Source organism: Sciurus vulgaris, assembly GCF_902686455.1.
Source record: "Sciurus vulgaris genome assembly, chromosome: 8".
Taxonomy (NCBI): Eukaryota; Metazoa; Chordata; class Mammalia; order Rodentia; family Sciuridae; genus Sciurus; species Sciurus vulgaris.
The window spans coordinates 61001380-61023490 of record NC_136468.1 but is presented as its reverse complement, the minus strand read 5'-3'; the positions used below and the strand labels follow the sequence as shown (position 1 = coordinate 61023490).

Genomic DNA, 22111 nt, shown 5'->3' with positions numbered 1-22111 from the left:
TCAGAACATGATAGGATTATCTAAAAGAGACAATAAAAATACATATATTTGAATTGATTAAAGTAAAATTTTAAATATTAGAAACCACAGAGGTCTCATGAAAAATTCAAGATTTGATAAAATGTTATTATACATACTACATAACTTGAAAATAATAGTAAAAATCATGTAAAATATCATTTTTATGTAAGGTCAGAGCTTATGATAATTGTAGTTTATGCTCTCACCACTGAACTCTACTCTGCCGTAATAAGCATAAACAAATACAGTAAGTAGCATCTCAAATAGAGACTATGACCTCTCTGATCTCTCTGTACATCAGGAGGCTATTTACAACTTAAACAAATAAATTTGCTTCCATGCAACAGCTTTACTTGAGGGGAAACAAATACTAATCCAAACTACCAAAATAATACAGGAAGCTAATGAAATTAATGATATGTCTGTCTGTCTGTCTCTTTCTCTCTCTGGTTGATTTTGCAAGTAACAAGACAAGGTATAAAGTTTACTAAGAGAACCAGAAATTATACTTGAACTACTCATCAAATCTCCCCCTTTAATTCAGTCATTTTCTGGAAATTAGTATAGAAAACTGAAATATATCCCTTAACTGGCATAGTGGGATTCAAAAATCATTCCTTTATTATGTTTTTCTTCTTAGTTTATGGGATCAATTTTCCATATGGTATTTGCAGTACTTACAGGAAAGTTTGTATTTTGGCTTTCTCCCTTGTAAAACACATGTTCTTGAGTTCTTGGAATCTGATTGAACATCTTCTGTCTCAGAGGATGCCTAGAGGCCGTTTTTATGTTATCTCTGGGGTTTAGACACACACAACCTCTAGCCACAAGCTGGACTTTAATTACTTTAACTTAGGAGGGCTTTTCAGTTGTGGGTGGGCATGCACATTTTTTCCCTTTGTCTTTTTATCCCCACACAGACTATTCTTGAGCCAAAATAGGAAAAAAAAGTAATAATAATACTTCCCACCCTGGTTTTCTTCATGGCTTTTAGATTTGCTACATTTTAGAAAAAGACGAAGTCCCAGATTAAACACTGAAAATAGAAGCAAAGTCATATCCAGGGTCAAGTAAATCACAAAAATAAGAAGTCCCCCATCCTCAGACTTCATTTCTGCATTTTCTTCTTTTGGCCCAAGAAAAAAGAGAAAATGCAAAAAGAAAAGCTCTTCTATGGGTGTATGTATCCAACATTGTTGTCGTCTAACGTTCAGAATCTCATGAGAAATCTGTTTCCATAGCAAGTGCAATTGTATGTCTGACACACTGCAATAATATAAGATGGTATGAATGTTGACAGAAAGCAAAATGGCACTGCAGCCAACATTAGAGTATCTGCTAAATCATAATCTGGAATTTCCTTTGTTATGGTCTGGCAAATTTCCCATTACCAAACTGGAGTAAAAATAGTAGTACTACTGGGGATTCTTCAGTATTAATTTGTCCAAATCTTTTCCATGTTTCTTTTGATTCCAAAACAATTTTTCTTCATTTTTAGGATATGGCCCTGTCTACTTTAATGAAGTCATCGAGGACATTTGAAAATAAGGGACTTAGTTTTTAGTCCCTAAAATAAAATTTTGATAACCTTTGTCCATTTGACATAAAACATTCTACATATCAATCATACTTGACTCATTCTAAAATATAATTTCTCAAGTAAGTTCATTATTCCACTATAGGTCATATGTATGGAAAGAAAATACTGTGCCTATTTGATGACTAAGGAAGCAGAGACATAAAGTAGCAAATAACTTGGCTGAGGTATCTGTCTGGTAAGTGATTAAACAGGTCTCAAGCCAGACTTCTGCCTGCTGCCCTACACATTCTGAAGTCAGAATTTGGGTTCAAATCCTGTTTCCATAACATGTCCTTTGGGCAGGGAACATCCCAGTTCCTCACTTACAAAACAAGAATGAAAAACTTCCTGTCTTTTAGATTTTTTTGAATAATTTAAGATACACTGTATATAAAATATTTAGAGCAGTAACACAAGGGTCTTTATTTCAGGACATTTTTGTCATTATTTCCTGAGAAATATTTTTTCTCTTTCCTGTAGACTTCGTACCCTTGCCTATATTCCTTTTCTCACTCCAGTCTGTAACTGTCTTCCCACCTTTAACTATTTAGTCTAATCCACCATCTACTTTGGATCTTTCCTTTCCACTTACCAACATTTCCAGATTCTTTTTTTACATGGAAAGATGATCATCATTCCTCAAGCTATCATCTTTTCCCCTCCTTCCATTACTCTGAATATTTTCAAAGAAGCACGAAACTTTTAACTTTCCAGCTGGAAATGACCTTCTAATTCCTGCTCCTCCTTTCACTGAGTAGGCACACAGAGCTTTGGGTGAGGAAGCAAGCACCCACCCAAGAAGCAGGAGGCCCCGAAGTGTTGTCAGTCCTCCCAAGGGGAAGGAGGAGTGGCTCCTTCACATGCCTTTGCTGTTCAATTATTCATCCAAATATTCATCAATTTTCAGCCTTTTAGATTTTTTTGCTACAATACTGTTCTAAAAATGGTAACTATTGATTCACTATCTTTGGCATGTAAAACCTTGCTCATACTTTACATCTCTAATTTCCAATAAAACACACGATATTGAGCTTCCTTTTTAGATTATCCTTTAAAAAATGTACCTTTTTCTCCCTCTTATTTCCTAAGAAAAATGCTCTACTAACCTTTCATTTTAGCCTCACTTCCCATTGTACTTCCACCTATGGTGATTGAATTTTCTCATTTGCCTTCTATCATGACATCACTGCTATTAACTTTCAAAACAGATTCAACAACTCAACAAATGCCTTTTGAATCCCACCTTTGAAGAATTCCTTGAACCACATACTGAGTATGGAATCAGAAGAGAGAAGATTTGGTCAATTCCAGGTCTCAGAGACTTTACATACACTAGGGGTAATACACTGGGATGCTGCTATTGAACAAGAGAGTTCAAATCCATTGCCAAAGAAAAGAAATTTCCAAATTATAGAGTTTGCCAAATACCATGGTGTAAAATTTTTGAAAATATTCAAACTACCAAAATGTTACTTAAAGAAAAATTGGAAAGACACATTAATAAAGGGCACTTGCAAGCCAATATGAACTGTCTCTAGCATTGTGTGAATTTACCATTAAATATAAAAACCCAAATAAATAGATATTTACAAACTACATCAATGCTATGTCCAGCTGACTTCTGTCACAAGAATTTGCAAAGAACCCAACTTTTTCCATTATAGAGCTCTAAATCTTCAAAACACTCTTCGTAATTTTTTTATTGTTTCAGAAAAAGCACTAAATTAAAAAAATAAAACAATTGTTACTACAAATATTATTTGGAAGTAAGTTGTCCTTTAAGCAATGTGCTCCTTTTATCCTAATATTAAACTTTATCTTCTGAAGAAGATTCACATTCTGAGTAAAACTATGTGGAGAGTACACAGAGATACCATATTCTCCTGTTTTCAGACATGCTCAGTTTCATTTCCTATCAATATCTGGTATCACAGTGGCACTTTGTTACAATCAATGAATCTATATTGACACATATCAATCAAGGTCCAACTTACATTAGTGCCCACTTTTATAGGTTTGCACAGGGTCATGCAGAATAGTTCTCTGTGTTCTGCCTCTTCTTCCTTTCCTTCCCCCAACTCCTCATAGTCTCTAATCATTTTATTGTCTCCATATTTCACTTTGTCCAGAATGCCATACAGTTGAAATTTCTATAGTGTGTGATATTTTCAGACTGGTTCTTTTCACTTCATAATATACTTTTAAGTTTTCTCCATGTCTTTGTATGGGTCAATCATTCACTTCCTTTTAGTGCTGAATGATATTCTATTGTCTGTATGTAGTACAGTTTACCTACTCACCTACTGAAGTTTGCTTCCAAGTTTAGGCAATGATGAATAAGCTGCTATAAACAGTTGTGTACAGATTTTGGTATGTACATACGTTTTCAATTCATTTGGGTAAATACCAAGGAGCATGACTGCTGCATAGGATAGTAAGAACACATTTTATTTTGAAGAAATCATTGCTGTCTTCCAAACTGGCAGTACCACTGAGCATTCCCACCAGCAATGAATATGAGTTCCTGTTGCTCCACATCCTTGCCAGCATTTGGTGTTATCATTGTTTTGGGTTTTACCCATTCTAATGGATTTGTTATGGCATTTCATTATTGTTTTAATACACAATTCTCTAAGGTCATGTTGAGCATATTTTCATATGCTTACTTCCATCTACATGTCTTCTGTGATAAAGTATCTATTCAAATCTTTTTCCCATTTTTAATGAAGTTGTTTATTTTCTTATTGTTGAGGTTTTATCATTATTTGTGTACTTTATCAGATATATCTGTTGCAAATATTTTTCTCAGTGTGATTTGTTTTTAAATTCTCTGAACACTGCCTTTCATTTAAAAAATAATTTTAATAAAGCTCAGCTCACCAATTCTTTCTTTCATGTATCTTGCTTTCCATATTGTATCTAAAAACTGTCATATGAAACTTCTAGGTTTTCTCCAACATTGTCTTCTAGGAGTTAATGTAGTTTTGCATTTTACATTGTGATCTATAAGTCTTTGTCTACATTTTTTCCCTTTGCATGAGAGTGTCCTTGATTGGCATCATTCATTGAAAAAACTGCTTTTGATCCATTGTATCACTTTCATTCCTTTGTCAAATATCATTAACTACTTTGTGTAGGTCTACTTCAGAGATCTCTATTCTGTTTCATTGATTTATCTGTCTGTTCTTTCTTCAATACTACATTATCTTGATTCTGTGAATTTATACTATATTGAAGGCCAGTACTTAATTTTAGTCTTCTAAGTTTATTCCTCTCAATATAGTTTGGGTTTCAAAAAAAAAAAAAAAATTGAGTCTTCCATTCATGAACATGGAATAAGTTTGCATTTATTCAGTTCTTCTTAAAATTTATTTCATCTGAGTTTTACAGTATTTCTCACATAAAGCTTGCAGATATTTTTTAATATTTATACATACCTATTTCATTTTGAGGGGTGCTAGTATAAATGGTATTGTATTTTCAACTTTCATTTCCACTTGTTCGTTGCAGGTATACAGGAAAAGAGTTGATATTAGAATATTAAACTACCACCTGAAAACTTACTATAATGGCTTGTGAGTTCCAGGAAATTCTGTTAAGTGTAGTATCTGTAAATAAAGTTTTTTATCTTCATTTATAATTAGAAAACATTTTATTATTTATTGTCTTATTACGTCAACTAAGATTTCTGCTATGATGTTGAAAATGATGAGAGAGTACATCCTCACTCTACTCCTATTTTTAGCAGAAGATCTATGGTCTTCCTGTTAGTTATAAGGAATTAGCTTTAGTTTTATGTAGATATTCTTTATCAAAGAAATTCTCCTCTATTTCTACTTTTGCTTACATATTTATCATGAGTTGGTGTTGGATTTTGTAAGATGCTTTTTCTGCTTACATTGATATGATTTTGGTATTTTTCTTCTCTAGCCTTTGATGTGATGAAGTGCAATAATTGATTATGTATGTATAAATGTATGTATGTATGTATTTATACTGGAGATTGATCCCAGAGCCTTACACATGCTAGGCCTGAGCTTTAATGTTCCCAATTACAAATAAGAGAGGGGCCTGCATATAAACTTGCCTCAAATGAAGCAACAGTTTTATGGTAGGATGGCATCACTGCCAATCATCTTTGTTCCAGTGAGGTTAAAAGAAAGATCAGAAAAGCTCTTTTGAAGAAGGCATCTGGTTATAGATCCAACATTTGTGCCTGGATTTTTAAAATTTGGGGAAAGTTTGTTCTTCCTGTGTTAAAAAAAATCTTCACCTTTATTCTATTAGAAGGTAAGTTCTGAATGTTTCACAATATTGCTTTTGGAGGGGAAACAAAAATTGAGAAACAGTCATTTATCCATTGTCTTTTTCTTCTCTTCATTTTTTAAGTTCTCATATTTTTACCATATCCCCTACTGTAAAAGATCTTAACATTAGTTCTTGATAGATAAGACAGTCATCCTGATCATACCACCTGTTCTTTGCTATCCAACCCACTTCCAGTACTTGAATTGTTATTTATTTAAGTCATAATTTTGCTCTCAATCTAGGTCCTCTTCACTATATACATATACAAAGGCTTTCATTAATTTGAACTGTCTTCCTGTTTGTAGATGTCAGCTTTTACCTAGTTTACAGGTTTTATAAACTTTTTTAAAAACAATTTTTATGTTCTTCAGAGAATTTTTCCTATTTTATGACCCATTTGCTTTTATGATACTCATATGTATAGTGTATTATCTTCTTTACCTTGAGATGGGACCTTGAGAGCAGGTGTCATGTAATTTGGGAAAGTTATATCCATGAAAATCTAACCGATTCTAACAAGTATTTGTCCTCCTTAATTGTCCGAACTAAAATATAACATATAAAATAGATCCATGGTGTTTTAAAAGTAATTAATATTTATCCATGGAAAAAGCCTAAATGGGTGTCATTTTCAAAGCAAAAATATAAAATAATTTGAAAATGCAACTTTAAATTTTTGGTCAAAATAAAATAACATAAATCAGCAAGTGCCAACCAAAACCTAAAACTAATCCTTAATGTCATCATCCAGACTACCACAGTAGATAATTAAAGCAAGAAAGTTTTAGCTGTAAAAGGATATGTCTAAGAGGTTAGATTATACATATTTGTATAATTTAAGTCATATTATTGTACTTAAATATATTATTTTAATCACAATTTTGTACTTTATTTCTCAATGAATGTTTGAAGGAACATTATGTTTCCAAGATATGCCATCAAAAATTGCTCCATGAACAATGAGTTTGACACAACTATAAACTACTCTCCTATTCTCCCCAATAAGTCATAGTACATGCATATTAAATACCCTGAAAATCTGATCAGAGTATTAAAAAATTGATATTGTATATTCTATACTTTCCTTTTCTATGATACTTGTGAACATCATTATTTTTGGCAATGGATACCTTGCATCTTCAATGAAGTTAAGATGAATTTATATTAGAATAAACCTAGCCCTTAATTTAGTGTGGTATCCTAAGAGGAGAAGACAGACACACAGGAAGGGCAGCACATGATGACAAAGGCAGACACTGCATTGATGTTTCTACAAACCAAGCATTTTTGAGGATTTTTGCAGCAGCAGAAATTAAGAGAAGGCATGGAACAGATTGCTTGTTAAGAGTGTTCAGAGAGAACATGGCTCTGCTGGCACCTTGATTTTAGATTTCTAGTCTGTAAAACTGAGAAAATACATGACTGCTCTTTTAGGTCAACCAATGTCTGTTACTTGTTAGGGCAGCTCTAGAAAACTAATACAAGTGACCAAATTTAATAGCTAGAGCTAATAGGTGCATATACCCCTCATATTTACAGAAAAGTTTACATACTACTATGAGACTATTGAAAAAGAAATAAATACCATCTCCAAGTCTGCAATGTCATTTAAATAATTATTTTCAAGTTCATGCATCTAAAATAATATTATTTGAATTCTTATAAGAAAATATATATATGCATTTTGTTATTTCAAAATGCATTATGTGTGTTTGTACTTTATCAATTTTGCTCAAATTTAAATTTAATAAAACATCCTACATTTCTAGTTAAAAGTATATTTTATGGAATAAGTCCTGTAATTTATTTCTCCCCCTCCTGCTGATGGAATAATTTGGCAAGAATTTTAACTTGTTGAGACATAAAGTGCCATTTTATGTTCTCTTTTATGTATTTTGTTTGACATAATCATCAAATTCTCTGTCTTTGTCTCTAAAAAGAGATATATACATGTAGATACAGACATATATTATATATTTTAATATATGTATAGGTGAGTTTTTTACTTTTTGCGTATTTTCCAAGAAATATACTGGTTTCTTATAAACATGTATAATAGCTTTCCATAGCATTGAGTCACTATCCCTGGTATAACTGTCTTCCAGTAAAAACAAAAGATACAAATCATAATGTTCCTTTCCAAGAAGTTGATTTCATAAATCACTTAATGCTAGAATAAAAATGCCAATAGAGACAAAGTTTAGAATTGCAAATAATTTAGTATTTTTGTGGTTCTTGAAGCACATTATCTTTTCTTATTGAAGCTGGATTTTGTTTTTGTTTTTGTTTGTGCTAAAATAAGTATTAAAATTTACAAGGAAGTCTCTGGATTTCCCTATATTTTATCATTCAATAATACTGAGAAAATTATCCATCAATCAGAAAATCAATTTTCAAAAAATTAGCTGATAAAATTTGAAACCAGTAATTTTTCCAAGAAGTCCCTTATGTAAATGCTTATATATGCATAACCTTAAAAAACATATCACAAAACTGTGTTTTGATGTTAGAAAAGTTGTTTACTATCAAAGTGTGGACATATAAAGATAGAAAGAAATCTGTGAGAATTTCAATTATTTGAAGGAATCCAACTACCACTAAGGAAAATTCTTAGCAAAAAGAGACAAGAGCATGTTATGGTAACCAATACAGAAGAAATCTGATTCACTTGGGACAAGGTTAATTTTTGCTCGTGTCACAATCAGAAATAGTAGGAAGCTCTCCTTGGAGGATCTTTATCAAGGAGTAAATCAGAGATCTACATTCCTTTCGTCTTGTACTTTTTCTAGCTTTAAGAGGAGGTCTTTGGGAAGCTCCCTGCAAAGGTGAAGCAGACCATTGCCCTAGGGTTTTTATGGTCAGGTTTAGAAAAGTGCTTCTGCCCATATTCTAGTCAGGAAGCACTCACATCATTGAAAAGTAATCAGAAAATAAAATATTCACGTGTTTGCAGAAAATAAAATAGGATCTGATAAACACAAAATAGCATCTGATAGGACTTCAACATCAATCCGTATATATTTGGGAACCATTAATAATCATGATGCTTTTGACCACTAATATGATAAATCTAATTTTCTTTTGTGTAAAATGAGAGGAGAAATAGGTTTCTTTTCCTAAGGTTTTCTCTAGCTTTAAGATTATCATGTTTTACGATAGTTCTTGGGTCTTAATGAATTTTTATCTACTCAAAGTTCCTGTATGCACTTCTCATATAGACTTTTTTTTCCAGGAATAATTCAGAAAATCCTATGCTTATTAGAGATTAAAGATACCTAAGAAGAATCTTCCCTGCAAGGACTTATCAACTTAATAGAATAAAATGTTTACTTTAATAATATAAATCAGAAAGATCTTCGCAACAGAATAGAGACTGGGACACTGAAAAAGAAAAATTGATATTTGATTTGGCTATCTACTGGAACTGTGAGGGGGGTTTCTTCTTTTGTTTCCTTCAGTTTGCATTCTTCTTTTTATTTTCTCAAAGTGTGATCTTATAAATAAAATCTGTAGTAGGTTAGTTCTCTATGCTACATTTTCAAATTCCTTAAACTATGCCATATTTAGTGCATGAAAGAAATTGATTTACAGTTTCAGTTTCATATTAACATAAACAATTCAAGAAACATTGCGTTTTTAAAAATATCTAAACTAGTGACTTTTGTGCTATAGCTTTTATTCCATAATTTGCAAAAATTAAGAAAAATTTTCAGGTGTTTATCAGTCATACTTAAGTGGTTTCCAATTTTTGTTTTGATGAGGAAATGATGAAAATCCAATCCCAATATAGTATATAGATTCAATAGAACAATTTCCATTAGTTTCTTCTCCAGCTGTAGAAATGGAATGTGGTCTATTCATTTATGGAACACTTATATAGGTTTACTATAAGCCACTTAGAACTTGACAAATATTCAGTTTGTTTAAGCCCCATCTCTACTTTGTGAGTAGACACTACTCTTACCATGATTTTATAATGAGGAAACAAGGTAAGAAAGATTCAATTACTTGTCCAAGATCACCACTGTAAGTGCTGAAGCTGGTGTTCTTATTTAGCCTGAAGGGCTAAAGAATGTGCTCTAAATACCATGCAATGGGTATGAAAGAAATTTGGCAATGCATTAAATACTTGTTCACATACTTAATGGGTCTCATGGTTAACAGGCATCCAGGTAAAGGATAAATAGATCCAGTGTCTAGTTCTTTGACATAAAAAAAGCTATCCAAGAGAAAAATAGCAAAAGATATTAAACTCTTGGGGTAGTCATTTCTGTATTTTCCAAAGCCTTTCCCTAGAAAGCAAACAGACTGAAATTTCCTTTCAAACTAGTTGGTTTCCTTATAAAACAGATAAATTTAGTATGTACGTTACCATGTATTTTCAGACTAGATGCTTAGAACAGGAATGAATTTTAAGAGTGTGACTACTCTTAAAAACACGTTCAAGGAAAGACAAACACTAGCTTCTAAGTCATTGATTCTATTACTATTTTAGATGTAAAGAAAATCACATATCTTTACACGTTCCAGAAATGAAGTAAGCATCTGGCCACGGGAGAGTTGCTGTACTCCAGTTTGGAAATAAAGGGCATGTGTTTGGTAACAGTTTCTTCAAAAGAATTACAGAAAAGACAGTGATGATTTAGAAACTATCCTCTAAGGAAATTTATCATGCTCTTTGCAGGAGACAAAACAGCCTTCAATTTTGTATGCAAATTCTTGTCAGCAAGTACATTATGGTGTAATAGACAATATACGATCATGCTATGAATTGTTTTTGTTTGGAATTTTTTGTTTGTTTTGCTTTTACATTGTTAAAGATATTCTTGATTTGTTTTTCTTCAGATCCAGGCAGGCGCATTATTTATTTGTTTGCTTATTGATTTATTTAGGTACCTGACATTGAACTCAGGGGTACTCAACCTCTGAGCCACATCCCCAGTCCTATTTTATATTTTCTATTTAGAGACATGGCCTCACTGAGTTGCTTGGTGCCTCACTTTTGCTGAGGTCGGCTTTGAACTCGTGATCCTCCTGCCTCAGCCTCCCAAGCCACTGGGACAACAGGCAAGCCCCACCACGCCTGGCCAAAGCAGTCACTGTTATTAAGTGAAAATTTATTTACTGACCTGAGTGCTACAGATACAAAACTTTTGTCTTTGACCAGGTAAAATCACATTGTCTTTTAGATACTTGCTTTGAGTCATAAGACAGACCTCCTTTTTTGTGCATTGTTTTGCAAAGTGGGTTATTAGCTCTTCTAATCCCATTTATGTAAAAATTTATCATACCCTACTCTCTTATATCTTGGATCCTGACCCACTATTGTATTGTGTTGATCTCTATATATAATGACTAGGAATATAGCTTTTAATATTATAGATTTCTATGGAACCAACCTTGGTGCCCTTCAACAGACAAATGGACTAAGAAAATGTGGTATATATGCAAAATGGAATATTATCCGCAATAAAGAATGAAATTATGGCATTTGCTGTAAATGGATGAAACTGGTGACTATCATGTGAAGTGAAATAAACCAACCCCAAAAAACCAAATGCCAAATGTTCTCTCTATTACTCGGATTCTAACACACAATAGAGGTTAGAGAGGGAAGAATAGAAGTTCACTGGATTAGACAAAGGGGAATGGGGTGAAGGGAAGGGGGAGGGGAATGGGAATAGGAAAGACAGTAGAATGAATCAAACAACTTCCCTATGTCCATATATGAATACATGACCAGTGAAAAAAGTACAATGGCAAGAATGGGATCCTAATTAGAATAAGTTATACTCCATGTATGTAGAATATGTCAAAATACACTCTACTCTCATGCATATCTAAAAAGACAAAAAAAAAAAATCCTAACACAAATACAAATAACTCCCAAAGACATCACACTGGGTTTAGAGCTTCAATGTCTGATTTTGAGATGGAGTATAATCATTCAGTTCATAAAAGTAGTAATCATTCATTTTATAAAAGACATAGATTTTTGCTGTTTGTTCATTTCTATAGATGAAATTTGGATTCATCCATGTACCTGTGGATTAAGTTGTATTATTATGTTTCTCTTCATATGTCAAGCTTTAATCTTTTTTGGAACAATGTGTACTATTAAAAACAACGGCATTGTGTTGGAGAATATGGGTCTCAACTATTTTTTCTGAAAAAAATTTTTTACTATTGTCCACCCAAAGTGTATTTGAAAGTATCATTAGACAAAAGATGTTTAAATTCAATAATGCACCTCAGGCAAAAGTTAAGCCCACCCATATGATGGTAGGAAATGTATGGTCATTCGCCTAATCTCAAGAAATCCAGTACTCATTCCTGCATAAATTCTTTTTAGTTCCATAAAATAAGAAATATGAATTTTTAAAAAATAATTTTAGTTGTAGATGGACACAATACCTTTGTTTTATTTATTTTTATGTGGTGTTAAGGATCAAACCCAGTGCCTCACACATGCTAGGCAAGAACTCTACCACTGCGCTACAACACCAGCCCTGATATGAATGTTTTTATGGATGAAGAACAAAGAGATACTTTGCTCTCATACCTACTGCAACATAGGAGTTTACACACAAAATGAAAATGGCAATAATTGTTTCAAAGAAGTGCAGGCAGTACTGATACTCAAGTTGTAACTCAGTGTATTGGGGGTGTATTATTTTGGAATCTTGCATAAGGAAAAGATGTTCATTAACTTCTGACGTCCTTGAGTCATGGTTGAAACCATTCGAGTCACTTCATTAAATTTCTCTCCACAAAGATTTTTGGCCTGGTTTATTGTGTTTTCCAGACATAATGAGCCTATGGTGGGAATTATAACACTGAGTCATGGACAATGCTGACTATTTTAGCTCACCAAGAGCACATATGAAAGTGTTCACCATGCAGGAGTATGCACAGACTCTAAACTATGTCTGTGGCTTTAAATCTTCTTTTATTAGATGTTATTGCCTTTTCTAAAGGATCCAGGACTGGAATTCATACTGATCTCAAGTAGCAAAAAAGAATGCAAACAACATCATAAGATAAAGAACAATTGGCACTATTTGTAACATTTTTTCTTTCTGTACAGTTCCACCAATTAATGTATGGAATTGTATTGATGTAAGTCTTGAACAAGCCAAGTCAAATTTATTCTTGCATTAAATATTTTAAAAACACTTAGAAGTCCTTGCCTTTCTGCTTCATGTTTTTAGAACTCTGTAGCAGATGTCTCAGAATCTTTACTAGTGAAAATATTAAGATATTTCTTCAGTGAAAACCAGAGGGAGAGACAGAGAAACAGATAAAAATGTTTCAGAGCAAACCTCCAAAAGCTGAGTATATGTTTGTTTGTTTGTTTGTTTGCAAAAATATTTATCCACAGACTGATTGCTCCAACAACTTAAATACCACCAGATGTATTAGGCATTCTTCGTCTAACTTCAGATTCATTGGCCAAATTCATTTAGAAGTTGAATTGATCAGTTTGTATATAGTGTCAATTTTATCATTGTATGTAACAGTAAAATTTTTATCACTCTGAGTTTAGGTTCATGCTGAGGTCACTGAACTATAACCATTCACAGCTATACTTTAAATTTATTTCCCAAGAACATGTGCCTCCTAAGGCATAATGGTATCACAAGAAGTGACTCATTCTTACCAGAATATTGATGGTCACCTGAGCAGTAGCCCTTCTTTGTCTGAAGGGGTCAGGAACTACATCATTGTCCAAGTCTGCAATCCTCACGGTTATCTGGTACTGTGATTCAACTTCTCTGTCTAGTGAACCTAGTAGCTTTATCATGCCTGACACAAAAATAATGGGAAACTTGTTACCCCAGAATTATCAAACATCTTCAATTTATGCTGAATTATAAACTATAAAAATGAAATATAATCATTATAATAACACATGGAAATTAACTAGTACAAACCAATGTAGTCGTATTCATACTCCCAAAGTATAATTTAGCAACCAAATCACAACAGATGTTAATCCATAATATTTTAGTCACATTCTTAAGTATATGAGAACATACATGAGCAGACTTTTTGAAGCTCTGATATACTGAGCTTCCATACTTTCTTTGCAGTACTTGAGAAATTTATAGATACATCTAACACACCAAGGTGAACACAGCATAATTCAAGAGAAATTTTTATTCAAGATGTTCTCATTCTCACCATTTCTAAATAAAATAGATTCCAAATGAGTACATGACCTCTTTATTTTTATTATTGGTGTGTTTTTACAATACCTGTATCTGGTTCAATGTAAAATTTGGGAGGTGTTCCCAAATTGCCTCCAACAATGGTATATTTTATATTGTTAAATGGCCAGTCTGCATCTGTAAATGTAATTTTTCCAACTAGTGTATCAACTGGACTATTTTCAAGTATACTGAAGGTAACCAATGTAGTTCCAACTGGATTCAGTTCATTTATTCGACTCACTCTTACAATGATTGTAAGAATTGCTATGGAAAAAAAATGTACATAAAAAACATCGATAGGGAAATCATATCTCCAATAATTTTATTTTCTTTTTCCTTTTTATTAATACTTTATAATATTAAATATGAAGTATATGAATTCCAAAATTACCTTTATATTGATGTTTCATTATTACATTTTACCTTTTAAGTTATAGAGCATTTAAAGTTAAATTTAGGATTAAAACATTTTATTAACTGTTTCTTAACACCCGTCAAAACAATTGTGTTTTGTAGTGTGATCATATATAAACAATATTCTGAATTAAAAATCACAGTTTATCATGAACAACATGGTGCTCCATGGTTAGAATAATTTTACTCCAGTCTTACAAAAATAGTCATTAATGAAGGAAATGTAATTTACTCTGAGAAACTGAATATTAGTATTTTCTGTAGTGCAGAATTTAAAAAATGCTTGAGAAATCTTTCAAATACACAAAGATTACAGAAAAATTCATTTTTGACATCGTCTTCAAATGTCAAAATTTCTATATTACACATTTGAACAACATTATCTCAACCTTGTTCCAATTTTAATTTAGTCTTTTGGGTTTTAAATAGTAGTATATATGTAGTAAATAAGTTAATATAATAATACTTTATATGCTTTAATACAACAGATCATAGGACTATTTTAAATATAATAAAATACTAATAATTTTTTAAATATTGGTCATTTTATGTAATTCAAATTATTTTAATATTTCAATTTATTAACTTCTTACTTGAAAGTGCAGGACTTCCTCCATCAGACACTCTCACAAATAATATATATTTGAAGTGCATTCCTGCAAAAATAGCATTATCAAAATCTAGATGTGTAGGTCCAATCTGTAAGTGAAAAATATGTATCGACAGTTTTGTTTTGATTAAACATCTATTTTTCAGTTACATGAATTCAAAGCTAAGATACATGACAAATAAGTGAAAGATGAAAATGTGGACAGTACTGTTCAATAAAAATATGATAGGCTACAAGCACAAGTTGCATGTGATTTTAGCTTTTCTAGAAGCCCATTTAAAAATTAAACACAAGTGAAATTAACTTTAATGATGCTTTTTACTTATTAAAACATACCAAAACACTATTGTAACAACATGTAATCAACATCAAATAAACATTGGAGTTGTTTACATTTGTTTGTTAATACTAATTCTGTGAAATCCATTACTTATTTCATAATTGTAGCTTACTTTCATTTGGATAAGCCACATTTCTAGTATTCAAAGGCATACAAAGCTAGAGGCTTCTATAAATTCATTGCAAAATTAAGATAAGACTAGTGCATATTCTGGTACTTTATACTCATGTTATATTGTCAAGTATAATAATAGCAAAACTAAAGTATTATATTTCATGTTCTTTTGTTCACCCCATAGCTTTTGCCCATTTCATATGCTCTCTTCAAAAATATAGATGATCTCTACCTTACCATAGTTAAATTTATAATATTTTTATAGTGGTGCCAAAGTGATGTGTATTTAGTGGCAATGTACTTCAAACTTTGAGTTTTGATTCCTGGGCTAGTGAGAAGTAGCATGATACTATTCTTGCGATGCTGGGCAATGTCAGTTAACCACAGCTCTGTCAGTCACACCCGTCATGAGGGGGACCAATCAATTTTCTGCAGTGTTCGGTGTTCATAAGCTGTGGTGTTCTTTAGATTTGCAGTACTAAATGTATTTTCAACTTACAACATTTTTAATTTGCAATGGGTTTAATCTAGACATAACTCCATTATAAGTCGAGAAGCATCTGTAGTTATTATGTTGTATATTTAAGATTTGTTAAAAGAAGTTGTCATGAATTTCTTAGTATTCTTCCAAACTGACTTAGATCTGGTTTAGTATTAGTGGGAATAATCTCCCAGAAGTAAGCTTTGAATTTCAAGCTTCAAAATCATGGAAAAACAGAACTTGAGACCAGCTCTGTGAGAGAGGTCAAAGCATCTCATATTTTTGTTCTTTCCCTATACTCTCCTGGGAAGGATGTGCAGGGCAGGCATGATGTTTTCAGGATCTTTAATAATGTTAAATGTAAGGGGCAATCTAAGAGTCTTCCCTCCACAGTTCATGCATAATCACACAATCCTCAGGGTGGTCATAGAATAGACTAGATCTGAGACCATCTAAGGGAATACTGGAAATAATATGATTGCATTCTGTGCCTCCAAGCTTTTCTGAAGTCCTTTTTGTGCCTCAGCCACATTCACATGAACTACTTTTCAAACCAGTCAGAATTTATTAGGCAGGGAAGTTATACGCAGCAATTAAGTGATAAGTTAGGACAGAAAAGCCTAGGTATATAGCATTGTTTTAAGAAGAGTCTTATGTTTCAAGAATTTGAGAAATTAGGGACTATAAATAAATTAGTCAAGTGCGAGAAAAATAATTTCTTTGTGCATGAAGAAGAATATTAGGTGGTCTCTAAGGTACTTTCCAATGTTAAAATTCTGCAGTCTACATTCTAAGTGGCCAAAGAAAGGTAATATAAAGAATGTCAATGGCACTGAACAGATATGGTCAGGAAGTTAGTAATTCACACTGGTAGTTTTCCTCTAATATTACTACATGCTTTTCTCATCCTGTTTATGCATCCTGTTTATGGCAATATGAAAAATATAAATAAATTGAACATTGAGAAAAACTACAACTACTATAAGATAATAACCAAAGGTAGACACAAATAAACATAACTGTCAAATTTGACTTCTTACTTCCTCCCAAACCACAAAATTAATTCCTACATTTCAAGAAATTTAAATATGAAAGGTCAGTTGTTAAAATATTTATAGGAAAATATGTGATATTTTTCAGATCAATAGGGAAAATAGTGACTGGGTTGTAACCCAGTGTAGGGTGCTTGCCTAGCATGTGTGAGGTACTGGGTTCGATTCTCAACACCACATATAAATAAGTAAATAAAGGTCCATCAATAGCTTAAGAAATAAGGAAAATAAAGCAGCAATGAATAAATACATGTTCATCCTGTGCATACAAGTACCATGTCCAAATACTTGATGTTTATTCACATAATGGCAAATACACAAACAATGTGCAATCTTATTACCAAACAAGCTAAAGCATGGTACTATGTATGAGAGTACCAGTTATTGAAATAAGGCATTGAAGAAGAACCATGCTTAAACATTGCCGATGAGAGTTCAAGGTGATACAACCAGTTCGGAAAAAACTCGGCACTACTTCCTGTAATTGAGCAGTGAAGCCGCAGAGTGGCAGTCCTGGGGGTCCAGTTGGGGGTCAAGCACCGCCCCCTACCACGTGGAGCCTGCTATGCTGGTGCAGTGGTCTGAGGCATCTGAGAACCAAGGTGCAACCTATCGCCCTTTGCCCAGACCTGGGCATACTACCAATTCCTGCTCCAGAAACTCACTCCCCACAGTGCTGCAGCCCAGAACTTGCAAGCATAGACCACCCAAGATCTCAACCTCCAGCTTCCTGACCTATGGCAAGAAAATGGAAGGGAGGCTGACCTGATTGGAAGTTGGGACTGGAGAGTTGACCAACAGCCTTTGTACGTTTCCTAATCCTAATTAGCATAAGTTTAGACCAATAGCATTTGTACTTCTTTCAAACCCTAATTAGCATAAGCTTGGCATGGCCAGATATTAAGAGCTGCGACGTTACCAGACCCCACCCACCACCCACCTGAGAATGGAGTTTCATCTCAAAACTCTAATTTCACAAGAAGGATGGGAAAGGGTGAGACAGCTGTTAGTGATTTTGTAATTCTGAAGTGATGGATTCAGTGGTTCATTTTATTACTATGCTGTATAATTTGCAAGTGTTAATTATGTTATCTTAAAAGTATCAAATATGTCATCCTTAGATAATAGTTAAGAATGGGTTGACTAATAAATTATATCAGGGTGATTTTTCAGATCGATGTCCATTAAAGAGAAATAACCTAATAAAATACATGACTAGCAATAATGACTTAGAGAAATATTCATTTCATTACTTTACTTAAATGTTCAACCTATTGCATATGAAATAGTTTGGATTAAATAGTAATTCATTGTTAAACATTAAAATTACACACTATTCTTGGTATCCTGGTGAAAATCATTCCTTTATTAATTGAGATAAATTTAAAGTAAATATACACTAATCTACTTAGAGCTTTAATCATTATTTTAACATAAAGTTTTGGTGCTTATTATAAATCCACATTTTGAGTGACTACTAAAGCTGTTTCCCCTCTTACTATGATGCAAAAGCCAATGTATGGTGCATAAAAAACTTGTTTCTAGATTGTGGTGTTTTGTGAGTTTAAAGCTTAAGCATTGTTGGAAAGCCAAATGTTTTATTTCTATATTTCTCTAGTAGATATTTAATTCACTAAGCTTTAAAATTGTCTTTCTGTTTTTTTTTTTTTTGTTTGTTTGTTTTTGTTTATTTGTTCTTGTTTTTTGTTTTTTTACAAACTGGCTTCTCTTCCCTTGCTGCTATGGCAAGATTAGGATGATACCATCAAAATAACCCTTTTTTAATTTAATACCCTCTTGAGAAAATTGTAGTTGTTCTCATTCCAGACATATAATAATTGGGGGGAAAAGAAAAGGGATTATATCATATATCAGTAAGCTGAATTGAAGTTAATTTTCTACAATCTCCAGGGAAAGGTAGGAAAATCAGTGGTTTTGATTTTGTGAACTTTTTGACTGGATTTATGGTTAGTCAAAATTATGGGTTCAGTACAATAATTTTGCTATTGTTTATTTGTGCAATTTCTGTGCTTGTTTGATTTGTTTCATTCTTGCTAGAGTTGTCTGAATAGGAAGAATTCAAAGATACATTACATAGTGCCATGATTTTTACCCTCCTAATTGAGGATGTTTTGGTACTGCATTATTTTTCATTATTATCAGAATATATATAATATAGTTTATAACAATCTCATTTAATATTCTGGTTATATGTCAGTGATATCTTCTTACTGCAAAGAATTGTGAAAAGGCAGCCTTGATGCATTTGGCAGTAATTTGTTACTAAATCCTGTCAATAGCTTACAAAATGATTTGAAATTTCAATTTTCTTCATTTCTGACTCATTAATACATATCCAACCAGCATCAAACATATTCCTAGTTTTTTCTTTCTTTCACTAATATTTTCACATATTTTTTTCTTTTACTAATTGGGGAAACAGGAAATATGTAATTAGTGCTATCATGGGAGAGAGATAAAATGCTGTGAACTTAAGGAAAGGCACCTGATGCAGACATGAGGGAGAAGAAACATCAGGGATGGTTTCCTAAAAGCAATGTTAATGCAAATTATGAAGATTGTGCAAAAGGGGACATGGGAAATGGGAACACAAAAAAGCTAAGGTGGATTTTCTAGCAATATGAACAGCATTATGATTGAAAGGCAGTTGGGACTGGGGTTGTGGCTCAATGGTAGAGTACTTGCCTGGCATGTGTGAGGCACTGGGTTTCATTCTCAGCACCACATAAAAATAAATGAATAAAATAAAGGTTTATAAACCTCTAAAAAATATTTAAAAAATTGAAAGGCAGAATTGAAAGACATCACAGTATTTTAGTGTCATGAAAAATTCTGTGCCTCAATCACAGTGTGGGACAACAAATGGTAAAGATAGAGGGGTTTGTTTGAAATGCATCTTGGGTAGAAATTCAATTTCAATGAAAGTATTAAAACAAAGTGAAAAAAGGACTTGTTTCTTTTATCTTGTTCAGTCAGTCCATGTTGGATTGCTCAATAGCTAATTGGTCAGATAAGCAACATTTTTATAATGTGTTGAACACAATGCCTAATCTATCTTTTTTTTTCAAAAATATATGATATAGCAACATGTAGCCTGACTTTGGCCTCAAAATTTATAGGAAATAAAATCTCTATTTCCCAAATTGATAACATATTTTAGCTATATTCCAGAATATAGCAATAAAGTATGCACAATTATTCTAATTATATACCAACCTCACTAGCTATTTAATATGTTCATTAATGGTAATTTTAACACACCCCAAAGGAGTAGACAGTATTTTATCATAGAACCATTTCTTCAAGGAAATTTGTAACCTTCTTAGTTCAGTTCTCAAGATTAAAATTGCATTCCAGTGTTCATCCCAAAGCAAGATATGTTGTTGGTAATTTAAGGTTCAGTTGAAAATTCAGGAACAAATTCTGCCATCAGCTATTTGAACTACTGTAGTTCATTAAGAATTTAATAATAATAAAAATAAAAATAAAATGTTTTTCTATTTAAGGTTAATTATAAGTTCACATTCAGAGAAGACTTTAAAATACTTACTTTCAGTTCATTGTTTGTGAGAGTAAAGGTTGTGTTTGAAAAAGTATCCATAATCAAATGATAAGTTATGTTATTATTAGGAGCAGTTTCATCCTTATCTGTGCACATTAGAGAGACTAAAAGAGTTTCAGTTGGGATATTTTCAGGAAGTTCAATTCTGTAACGAGTAAAACATAAGAAAAAATGTGGTATAGCATGTTAATCAAAATTTATGCAGATGATAATATTTAGCATAAAAGATGTTTTAAAATGTTCTCACATTTTAAATAACCAGTTTGCCAATAATAAAATCACAGTGTTGGTGAAAAGTTGCATGAGAAATTATTTGGCATCCCTGCTAAGGCCAAGGGAAATGAAATACTTTTATGCTCAATAAAAAAGCTGCAAATTACTAAAATATACATATTATTGAACAAAATGACAATTTGTACCTCAAATTCACAATTTTATATTTATAGATTTTAGAACTTAATCAGTCCATGCTTGTCCCTCATTGTCTTCATTTTTTAAATAAGGAAACTGAGAATCCATTGCTATTAAATTTATAGGTGAGTAAGCAGGAACTGTTGGTTCTGACCAATATTCATATTTCCCTCTGCATGTCCCAATTTTCCCATAGCTCCTGCACTTGGCTTATGTGCGGTTTCCTGGTTAGTGAAATACAAAGGAAGACTTTATTGGCTCAAGGTAAGGTGGTTAATATTTGGGGCACCTTCCACATGTTCTCACTTCCTTCTGTCCTTGTGGTTGGGAGCAGAAGAGAACAACATTGCAAAGTGAAAATACAAATAAACCAGGATCCCTGAGTCAGTGTGGAGGAGCGCCACACCCTATGGCCAGCAAGCCTGTACTCTTCTTCTCCTAAGAGGCAAAGAGATGCTTATTGAATTTAGCTAATGGTATGTATCTTTTAATTTTTTAACTGTAATTAATTGGTAAATATTTTGACTAGTGCAAACTATAGTTGTATGTTTTCCTCAATTGTATAAGGGTGTTATTAATTTAATCACTGAAAATATCTTCGGACTAAAAAATAGTGAAATAAAAGATGAATTATTTAATTTATTAATGTGAAGAATGTTCTAGAAATTAAATCTTATAATATTCCTTCAATAAGTATCTATAGGCCACTAGCTAGAATAGAAAGTGAAGGGAAACTACTATGGAGTGTTCAGAATTATTGTTTGTTATTTTAGGCTTCTCATTATTTTAGCAAACAAACAGCAATGACAAAAAGTTTACAAAGTAAAAATTGATTAGGTTTTAACCTTAAATTTATTTTTTACCTGGTACATAAAAACGTAAAAACGATACATATTCATGGGTACTGTGTAATGTTTTGATATATGCATACCCTGTGCACGTTCAAACATATCTGTCACGTCAAACATTTATCATTTTTAGAGTG

The 22111-nt window shown here is 32.5% G+C and overlaps 1 protein-coding gene across 1 annotated transcript in view; it reads right to left on the bottom strand.

Annotated features, from left to right (window-relative positions):
• Nucleotides 1-22111, bottom strand: part of LOC306667640 (cadherin-related family member 4-like) — a gene marked incomplete at both ends in the record, with an annotated part of 136546 nt that overhangs the window by 73373 nt on the left and 41062 nt on the right. The window contains 4 exons of the mRNA XM_079150381.1: nucleotides 13569-13714; nucleotides 14167-14385; nucleotides 15129-15234; nucleotides 20704-20860. Coding sequence (XP_079006507.1) covers nucleotides 13569-13714; nucleotides 14167-14385; nucleotides 15129-15234; nucleotides 20704-20860 — 628 coding nt within the window. The remainder of the gene's footprint in view (nucleotides 1-13568; nucleotides 13715-14166; nucleotides 14386-15128; nucleotides 15235-20703; nucleotides 20861-22111) is intronic.